The sequence below is a fragment of the Hibiscus syriacus genome, unplaced genomic scaffold (genome assembly GCF_006381635.1).
Source record: "Hibiscus syriacus cultivar Baekdansim isolate YM2019G1 unplaced genomic scaffold, ASM638163v2 tig00110930_pilon, whole genome shotgun sequence".
NCBI classification, from domain to species: domain Eukaryota; kingdom Viridiplantae; phylum Streptophyta; class Magnoliopsida; order Malvales; family Malvaceae; genus Hibiscus; species Hibiscus syriacus.
Window position 1 is genome coordinate 434,591 of NW_024062917.1, and position 10,963 is coordinate 445,553.

Below are 10,963 nucleotides of genomic sequence, written 5' to 3' on the forward strand. Positions count from 1 at the left end.
GTATAAACCTTGAGCATTGTTGTAAGGTTATATCTTGTCCTTAAAGGTAAGTAAGTCTAGTAGATTATGAGCGTGAAGCAGAAAGAAAAATGGAAGAAAATGAGAAGTTTGAGCCCTTTCTAAAACTTCATGTGCCTTACATTTCCCCTTTAAGGGCCTAAAATGGATCTAGTCCAAAACTAACTCAAATAACGATTAAGATTGCAGCCCTATAAAAATATATCGATATTTGACGTCAAGTTTTGATACTTTAGTCATGTATTATATTACTCAGGGCTATATATTAGTACCGACTGTCCGGTTTCACAATTTAGTCTATAAAGTTGTTCCCATTTTTAATATATTCATTCTTACTCCAATTTAATGCAATTGAATCCCAATTTACCATATTTTTCACACAATCATGATATCAAAAGCATTCATATACCTAAAGTCCGTGTTAATTGGTCAACAGTATATTTTGGTTAACGAAAAATTTGAGGCGTTACAATATTCGGATGCCATTTCATAAGTGACTAAGAAAATTAAACAAGTGAATAATTATTTTAAGTGTGTTTTTTGGATGAAAAAAATAAAATTGTTTGTAGTAAGATGAATCTTACCTCTCTCTTCTCCCAAAACTTCGTCATTTGCCTGGCTTTAGTCCTATCAACATTAAGGCTAAGCTTGTGTGGTCGTTGTTCTGTTTCTGCCAGCCTGATCCAACATCATTGAATTCGTCCCAATACCTGTTCTTTCAGTTACATTAAATACAATCTCAACAGCTTGTGTCATAGTAGATGATGAGCACACAGAACTTGCTTGTTTCTTCGTGGATTATTCCTATCCCATTTGTGATTAAGAATTCAATGATGTTGGATCAGGCTGGAAGAAACATAACTCATCTTTTTCATACATGATTCTATGCAGAGAATCATGCATGAGATGGAGAATGGTAAACATTCATCTTGCAGGTTCAACATTACTCTCTTTCTCTCTATTGATAACTAGTTACCAAATTCGCACGATAATTAATGAACAATGGTTAGGTACAAAGCCCACCTCTTAATGTAAAAAACACAAGGTGTTGATTCTTGTTCCTTGTAGGTTTCTCTTTTATAACTCTTTCTCTGATGATGCCCAAGCTTTTCAGGATTAACCTTGAGGGTTGAGGCCTTGGCATAGTGGCAACCGGAAGCATATTCATGGGACGCTCTCAGAAATCGCAGTATCTTTAAGATCAAGAGTGAAGTTTCTTCCTCCTCAAAGATAGGTATGCTAAGAGACGGTAGCCGAAAATCATTGCTACTAATGCAACAACTTCCCTCAAGCCATTGTCTATTTTTATCCCGTTTACTGAAGGCATGATGTCTTGGTATTGTACTTTGAGAAGAAGCTTGTATGTATGATAGTTGAAAGACATATAGCGGATCCATGATATGAACACTGGAACTTTCTGCAAAATTGAAGATGATGATGAGTTAATATTCCTGCTTTTTAAACTTGTGTCAGGTAGATAATCGAAACTAAACTCCGGCATCGATCATTCGAGAGTTAGTAGCTTTTATGCTGTTTTGAACTTGTGAATAAAGATTTGGTTGCCGGATGCCTACCTTCACAAAATAGCCACCAGCCAGCATGAAGGTCATCACAGTTACTGAAGCCAAAGTTGTAGCTCTCTTTAAGTCCATTAATGTGGCACCGATGGCTAGTCCAAGACCCTGTCCAAGCATCCATGTCATAGGTGATTTTACATTCGGATTTGAATGCTTACGGTTGATTTTAACTAGAAGTCGTGAAGATACGTACCTGGGCGGCAACGATGCAGAGAAAAACAGTAAACATGCTATAAAAAAAGGGACCGAGACTCTGTCTCAGGCCAGCCATGAAATAGACTACCAGAAGGAAAAGCACAGGTAATATTAGATCGAGCGGAAGGTCGCTTGTAGTCCTCGCTAAAAAATAGGCGCTCAATCTGTACATGTCAGCTGCTCTTTCTTTATTAATCATTGCTCTCTCTTGAGGAAATGTGAAGATTGCAGTAAAGACAGGAAAGAAACCCCAGAACACAGCAATGAAGAACAACAATCCCGCCTGCAAGGTTCCATGATGTGAGTACCAAATTAAGTTGCAATGCCAAATATCATGATATGGTCATTCAATATTGGTACTTGCAGCATTTGAAGGACTGAAATTTCTTTTGTACTGAAAAATTGACTAGTATAGTGTTTGCTCTGATCATTTTACCTGATCTTGACGACCTCCGGTGCTTTTAGTATCTGATTGCCACCAGAGTAATCCCAAGATGACTGCGGTAGAAAGAACTTGGGTGATTCTCAACCAGCTAAAATAGTCATGCCTTCGTTCTTTGATCCCTCTGCAGAATAAGATGCAATATTGTTCCCACCAGCTTGCCCCCCATTCACGTTTCGAAGAAGACACTTTTAACTTATTTTCATCATCTAAGGGAAGAGGAGTCATGAGCTTCTTCTTCTCATTTTCTGCAACTCTCGACTCGTAGGCCTCAACAAGATACTACTTCCAAATGAAAGCACTATTAGGCAGATTACAGCTTTGATGTCTTTTGAAAAATTAGGTATGTTTGCTCCTCAAGTCACAGTGTATAGTCATGAAAATTTTACCTCATGAACAACTGTTGGTGGTGGCTTCTCATTTCTTGTTTCAGTTTCTGAAGTCCCCATTTGTACTTTGTCCTCTAACTCTGATGGCACAGATATGTCATTTATGTTTCCATTCGCAAGGTCAAGCAGAAACTCTGCTGGATTCATGGCAATGAGAGGCGAACATCCTATAGATGAGAAATACACCATTACTTCCGAGGCTCTCCCGAAGTAGAGTAAACTGCCTTTCCCTAGAAGAATCAACTTGTCGAATTTGTGGAACAGTCTACTTGACGGCTGGTGGATTGTTGTCACCACAGTCTTTCCAGCCTGCAACGAGAGCTCGGAATAGACAATTCGAATCAGAAAAAGGAAAACATAATTTTTTGTAAATGTTTCTCTTCTAAGTTCTAACATGTTAAGTTTTTGAAACAAAAGTATTGCTTGCATATGGGGATGTCAAACCTCAGCTATGTCATGCAGTGTTTGAACTGTCCTTAAAGCGGTTGTGGAATCCAAGCCAGAGGTTGGTTCATCAAGAAAGAGAAGGGAAGGATTGATTATGATCTCGTTGCCGATGCACACTCTTTTCCTTTCCCCACCAGACACTCCTCGGACAAATGAGCCACCTATCATGGTGTCTTGACATCTACGTACGCATCGTTTGCAAGAACAAGTTAAGTTTGAGTAAAATGCTTAAACATAGTCCAGAGTTTCAATACCAGAGAGTGATTTACCTCTCCAAGCCTAACTCCCGAATGACATCTATGGCTCGCTTTTCCTTCTGCTGTCTCGATAACGCCTTCGATAGTCGCAACCGGGCTGCATAGGTCAATGTTTCTTTCACTGTAAGGTGCGGAAACAGGACATCATCTTGAGTCACGAACCCGATCCTGCCATGTACACCATTATCTGTTAACTATAATGTGACGTTTAGCTGAAAGTTCAGTTGATGTAGAGCAATACCTGCTTTTAAGGAATTTAGAGTAGGGTTGATCATTGTACGTAACGGAACCATCGACAGAGGACTGATTTAATCGGCCGCCGAGTAGGTTAAGAAGTGTTGTCTTCCCACTTCCTGAAGGTCCCATAAGTGCTAGAACTTCCCCAGGATTTACAGCACCGGAGATTCCATTCAATATATCCCTTTCTTCACAAGTTTTCATTCCTTTGGTAGTCACCTTGTAAGTGACATCTATGAACTGCAGATTTCAAGAAAACAAATAAACGTAGATTTCAAAACCTGACGATGCTGCTGCAGATTAAACTGCGTTACCTTTAGATATAATGGCAAAGTAGGTTCTGTCTGAAATTTCGGCTTAGACGGTCCATCTTCGATGTCCTCAGCTGCAATGAAAATTTACTTGTTGCTTAAGAAATCTGCTATTGCACAAAAGTTTATGACAGTTTCCTTATCATATTAATTTTTTTTCAATAGTTTGGTGTGTTTGCGATATAGTTTTTGTTCAGAATTTTTTTAATCATTAACAACGTAAATACACTTTACAAATACAATTGTTTAAATCTGATACCTCTATGGAAAACAACACTCTAGTATCGTATTGAATTCAATAGTTCGTTTTAGTTCCTTACCTGTGGGAGAATTTCGATCAATTAGTCACCTAAAAGTCCGAAATCTATGCATATGTGGGAAGTCGCATTTTGGTGAGTGTGGATGAAATTGGAATAACAAACACCCCTTCCCTATCAAACAAGCAATTTCTAAAAACATCGGGACCGATTTGTCACATCAATTTTGTTCATTAATGTTATGTTCAAATAATTATTTCAACATTATGACCCCACACTTTATTATTTTGGTTTGAAGACAGTTTATTAAATTTGTTTATAGTTTGAATAATGAATTAAGATTACTGTCTGCTTCATATTATTAAAATTGAATTAATACACATTGAAGAAGATTATCAAAATTAAGAATGATTAGAGACATATATGTACACTTACGTATATCGTCGTCACTGAAGGGTTTGGAATCAGCGATTTCATCAGGCGGCACAGTGAAGCCGGTGAAGGAAAAAGATAAGCCCAAGCTAGCGCTCGAGGCGCGGCTGAGAGCAGCCCCGCTGCTCAAGCTCAACTCTTCCGTGTCCAGCTTCATCTGAGCACTCCTCGACTTCCAAATGTGGGTGTTGTTCTTGTTTCCGCCACCGCTGCTCCGCCCGGGCGATGCACCCATCATGAACCGCTTGCTCGACTTCCGGGACAGAATTCCTCCACTATCCGACGTCACCGGTGCCGCTTCATTCAACGTTGTTGCCGCAGCCGCCTGCGTCTCGATTACCAGCTGGTCCGATTTTGTTCGAGCCAAAGTTGTTGGATTCATCGTGTTCTCCATGTAGAAAACAGCTGCATGACAGCAACCAATGAAAATGTCATCTCGAAGCTTTCGGCAAAAAGGAAAAAAGAAAAAGAAATGTATGGCAAAGAAGAGTTGCCACATGAAGTGGTAACTTACATATGAAAACATCCAAAGATAAAGTTCATACATGTACGAAATAATTTCTCTAATTTAACTATTTTTTGCTAATTTATATGATGATCATGTTGGGGAGAAAAAAAAACACTGTGTATCTTGTTTGTTTGATGAGAAAACACTTTGGTTGGAACAGAAAATTGCTTTGAAAAGACACCCAGTTTTCCCAATTATGAAAAAGGTTTGAATAAAAATAAATATTAAAATATAAACCAAAGGAGGAAGAGCCAAAAGGTGAAGAAAAATAAATTCAAGTGTTTGCCTTTTGCTTGTAGCTTTGATGTGGTTCAACTGTAACAGCCAGCACTCCCAGTACTTATAAGGTGCTGTTAAACAAGAGGAAGGTTAGAATTACGGAAACACCCTTAAAAAATATTCCAATTTTACAAATATGCCTATATGATCCCATGATTTTGTGATCAAACAATGAAGAGGATAATATACGATGGACATAGTAGCACCCATCACCCTCGATGCTGCTATTGATTTGTCGTACACTTGTTCGAACAACTTTCTTATCTAGCTGCTTGATGCTAACTTTGAAGTTTGTTTACTGGAACTAAGTGATTAAGGTTATCATGCACGGTTTATCTCTTCTTATTTAGATGAAAAATTACAATTAATAATATAACAATTTAACAACTGCTGATCAATACTGAAATTACTTATTTCCATTATGAAAGAGAAGAGAATAATTAAAGATAAAAGGCGTTAGACCCTTCTCTCGGTCTTGCTCGAGAAGTTTTATAGTACCCTTTAATATTAGTCTTAGATGTAGAATTGTGATAATTACTCATTAATTTGTAAACCCCAAAAACATGATTAGCTGACGTAAATTTAGTTCTGGTATGTCGCCTGAGCTTATCAGAGGCCTCGATTTCTCAAGGATTACATAGTTCTTGAGCTTTTATATATGAAATTGTTACTACGAAGTTGATAAATATGAGATTTCTCTAAAAATACAATAAAATTGAAATATTATAAAAATAATTTATGAAAAAACTTTTAAAATTTAATGTTAATTATTTGGATGGGCTAATGGTGGAATTTGATTGATGAAATTGAATAAAGAGGAGAGTGGCGGCTAGCCGTCTAATGAAGTAGGGGTAGAAGACGCGGAGGGGCAGCTGCATGTGTGCGACGAGAAGCCAATGGGTTCAATTCTACATTACCTATCCCTCAGGGAAGCCAAGCGGCTTTTATTGCTTTTGGAGCTTTCCACACAAAAGCTATTATTTACTTCTTTTCGGTTTTGGATTTTGGTTTTTGTTTTCTGCTTATTTGATGTAATAACTTAAAACTAGCTGTGCCGATGTCTTCATTATATGATTGTGATCACACCTTCAACCTTCAATTCTATTTTAATCTTATCATCACTACGTCATATTCATATTTATTTTATATCAAATTTCTTTATTTGTTTGATACAAGAAGAAGAAGAAGAAGAAGAAGAAGAAGAAGAAGAAGAAGAAGAAGAAGAAGAAGAAGAAGAAGAAGAAGAAGAAGAAGAAGAAGAAACTAAACCGTTAAAAAGATCGCTTGATTGATATGAAGAATGACCATTGAGAATGAAGTAGGATTCTTACCCTTTGCTTCAAACAATCTTACATTCTTTCCGCACCCTAAGTTCTTTTTTAATTCTAGGGTAAAATATACTAATCATTGCTTTTAAAGTATTTGCACTATGGTTATCGAAATTTATGATATCAAAATATTATATTTAAACTCAACATTGAAAAATAAAGTAAAAATAAACAAAAATGATCCAAGTTAAACTTAAATATTAATTAAAATTTTATTTCATGGTATAATTTATAAGTATTTTTTTAATATTTATAATCTATGTTATAATTAATATATTAATATTCTCATTTTACTTTTTTCTTCCTTAAATATCATTTGTTATTTATATTTTTTGTATTTTCCATACTAATATAAGAATGACATGTATAGTAATCTTATTAGAGGATAATAATTTTTTATAAAAAAATGAAATATGGATATGTTAACTTAGATGCCTTTAATTATTTAACAGTGACGTAACTGAAGTATTTATTAATGATAATGACTAAAATAAAATAAAAACGATTTTAATAACAAAAATGAAATGCTCTAAAAGTTCAATGACCATTACTATAATTTAATCTATATTTTAACCTACTATGTTTTCTATTTACTTCGTTATTATTATCGTTTTATTTTTTGGAATTGGTAATTTGTAGGCAATGTGAATTGACTTATGATATTAAGTTGTATTAAAATTTAACGTAAATTACACGTTTAATATTCAAATTATTATTTTTATTTCATTTTAATATCTAATTTTTTTTTTTTTTTAAAGTATATATGACACTTAATAATAACATACTACCCTGCCGAATATTGTTTCCTCTTTAATTTCTCCCACAATACTATTATAATACTCATAATCGAGTGCATATATGGGGGAAGACAACAAATTAAAAATGGAGAGAAAAGAGAATATATATGTGATATTTAAAGGAAAATAAAATAGAGTAAATCCAAGTGCATTAATGAATATTCTTAAATATACACATAGCGATAAATATGTAAACCAAATACAGCTATCCAGATTCCAGAGCCTGAGCCAGAAAGCTACGGCTATGTTTTCTTCGGGTTACTAAAACCGACCATTTTATTAACATTGTCACTATTCTCATAAATTGGCCTTCTCGTTGCATCATAAATAAATATAACTTTTTTTTTATCTATTTTTATGATACAATTATTCTTATGTTTCTATAATATGATTTTTATATAATTTTAATAGGATGATGTTTCGTATTATATTCATCATGGCATATTTCTTGATAAGTAAAAAATCAATCTCTTTTTACGACAATTTATCATATTTTCATCACGACATATTTCTTAATTAATAAAAATCAACTATTCTCATAAATTGGTGTTCTCCTTAATTATTTTTAAATTATTTTTTTCATTTTCCTCTTAATTATTTTTTATTATTATTTTGATAAGATGGAGAATGTTAAAATCTAACATGTACTCTCTTAAAAAAATGATCGTGTTTGTTTTGTGTGAGTAGTTGGATGTTTAATAAAATTTCTGGATATTTTATATTTAAAATTTGATTTTTGTTAACTAATTTATTAAACGTGATAAAAAATTCAAGTAAATTTATTTAGTTTTGCTTGTTCTTATGATTTAATTTTTTTGGATACTTATTATTAGGGACCTAATTTCTATATTCGTTTCATACCACTAAAATCTCATAAATGAGCCTGGTACCAATTTGAAAAAAATATATAATTCAAGTAAAATATGTACTTAACCCTATTTTGCTTAATCTATTTGTAATATTTAATAATGCGTATAATAATTGCCATGGCTCCTCTCAAATTCCCTGGGTTGAATGGTCTTCATGCTCAATTCTACTAGAAGAATTGGCATATTATTGGTAAGTCTGTTTGTGACATGATTCAACAAATTTTCTCTGACGCTGACATCATTCCCGATATCAATAGCACGATCCTTGTTCTCATTCCGAAGGTTCATCACCCTTCCTGCTTTAAGGACTTCCGGCCAATAAGCCTATGTTCTGTCCTCTACAAATTGATCACCGAGATCCTTGTTCGTCGTCTCCAACCCCTTATGCCCAAACTTATTGCTCTTAACCAAACTAGTTTCATTTCTGGCATAAATATAACGGAAAACGTCATCATCAACCACGAGGTCATTCACTCCATGAAATCCCAAAAAGGCAAAATCGGCTAGATGATTATTAAGGTGGATCTAGAAAAACTTTTGATCGCCTCCGCTGGAACTTCATTGAGACACCTTATGTGAGGCCCATTTCCGGCCTTTCATCACGTAATCCTTTGTTGCATCTCCTCGTCCTCTATGCATGTTCAATTTAATGGTTCCCTTAGTCGCCCCGTTAACCCTGGAAGAGGTTTCCGACAAGGTGATCCCATATCGCCTTATATCTTTGTTTTCACCATGTAGAGACTTGCCACAGAATCCACAAGGTTATTGAAGATAAACTGTGGGAACCTTTCAAAATGGTCCACGGTGGCCTTCCCATTTTCCACCTCTTTTTCACTGATAATTTAATTTTATATGCCAAAGCGACCGTTGAACAAGCTAACTTATCGATCGTATCCTTGGTGAGTTTTACACTTTTTCTGGCCACAAAATTAACAAACTCAAATCGCAGGTCTATTTCTCGGATAATACCGACACTAAGACCGCCAATGAAGTCAGTTCTCGTCTTGGCATGCGGCATGTTAGGGATCTGGGCATATTTACCTTGGCATTCCTGTCATGCACAAAAAAGCAACCTGCGACTTCTATAACTTTCTCCTCGATAAAATTCATAATAAGCTCGAAGGTTGGTCAGCATTGCCCCCCTTTTTTTCGCTTGGAGAGTCACTCTCGCTAACTAAGTGCTATCTGCCATGCCAACTTACTTCATGCAAACCTGTCGCCTCCCCTCCCGCATATATTTAAAGACATTGAAAAACTTATTAGACGGTTTATCTAGGCTGATTCTGCGCACTCTCACAGTCTCTCCCTCGTTAACTGAAATACCCTTACGCAGTCTAAAGCCAATGGTGGTCTTGGTCTTGGAAAAATTAAAAACCACGACATTGACTTCCTAATGAAAATCCGCTATGTCATTGTCTCTAACAGAGATGCTTTCTGGATCCAATTATTGAGACAGAAGTATAGACTCGTGGAAGCATGTTATGAATAAGATATTAAGAAATAATGATTTGATTGAGTGATTAGGTCCATGGATTAGCTCTATAGTTGATAATCTATTCATGTGATGGAACGTGCTAAGGTTGTTAACTATGATATCCATAGTTTATTAATAATTTAACTACTCAACTTTCAAATTGCTCATGTTTTAATCACTCTAATTTATTTTATTAATAATTTTTGTGTCATTACATTTTTACTACTATTTTATTAATATATGACTAAAATATTTTTTTTAGAAAGTTAAAGTGATTAAATTATGAGTAATTTGAAAGTTTCAGTGACCAAAATAAGAGTGAGAAGATAGTTGAGTGATGAACGATGTAACTCACCCATAAACAATGTAATGTTGTAACTTTTCCGCTAAGTTTTTAACGGCAAAATACCAAAACGAAATATAAAGTAAATGTTATGTATGATTTTAAAACAAATGAAAGTTTAAGTATTAAAATAAAACTAATAATTAGTTTACCCAATAATTATTGTATCAAAATTGTTAAAAAAGAAAGGTATGATAAATGTTGTTGATAAAGGAGGACATAAATGGAGGAAAGACTGCCAACCACGACCTATTGAAGTGTTGATTGCTGATTAGTCAAAATATTACAATAAATAGATAAAAATAAGTAAGCAAGAAAAGGTGTAGTTGGGCTTAGCTTAACAATGATGTGGCATGTCAGGAAAAGGTTGAAGTTGAGCTTGCATCCAACCCACCCTGTTTCCTTCTGTTTTCTACTAGTATCATTTATTGAATACAAGTAAATGGGAAAAAAAAACCAAGAGAAAACGATAAGAGAGAGAGTTGGGTGTTTAGGTGTGGAAAGGAGAGTGAGTTAGGTTAGGTGTCATGTTCTTTGAAAAAATGAAAGGCGCATACTAGGTTAGTAATTGCATGGAAAATGATATTAGGAGAGCTTCATGATTCTACTCATTTCCTCTCTTTTTTTAAATTTTAACCTAAAAACATGAAAACCCTTTTTCTTCGTCTTGTTAGGTAACACTTGTCTTTATCCCTCTTTTCTCGACCCTTTTATTTAAATTACTTTAATCAGCCTCAAATAAGTACGAATGGTGTTGACACGTGGTCGTTCTCTTTAAAAAAAAATTAAATTTTACATATAAT

At 34.7% G+C, this 10,963-nt stretch overlaps 1 protein-coding gene across 1 annotated transcript; it reads right to left on the minus strand.

Annotated features, from left to right (window-relative positions):
- Positions 1–966: 966 nt before the first annotated feature.
- Positions 967–4,963, minus strand: LOC120146578 (ABC transporter G family member 22-like). The gene is made up of 10 exons (XM_039160103.1): positions 4,566–4,963; positions 3,877–3,947; positions 3,567–3,802; positions 3,338–3,493; positions 3,066–3,249; positions 2,622–2,930; positions 2,227–2,514; positions 1,789–2,073; positions 1,593–1,700; positions 967–1,435 (listed from the first exon to the last, which is right to left on the minus strand). Exons 1-10 carry the CDS (start codon positions 4,954–4,956, stop codon positions 1,220–1,222), a joined length of 2,244 nt encoding a protein of 747 aa, XP_039016034.1. The 5' UTR covers positions 4,957–4,963; the 3' UTR covers positions 967–1,219.
- Between the last annotated feature and the right edge of the window lie 6,000 nt (positions 4,964–10,963).

Excerpts from the sequence above, each read along its gene's own strand:
- LOC120146578 (XM_039160103.1), bottom strand. The coding sequence starts at position 4,956 with ATGGAGAACACGATGAATCCAACAACTTTGGCTCGAACAAAATCGGAC. Across the intron at positions 3,803-3,876 it reads CTTTGCCATTATATCTAAAG|TTCATAGATGTCACTTACAA; the intron begins GTAACGCAGTTT and ends TGAAATCTGCAG. Across the intron at positions 2,515-2,621 it reads CACCAACAGTTGTTCATGAG|TATCTTGTTGAGGCCTACGA; the intron begins GTAAAATTTTCA and ends ATTTGGAAGTAG.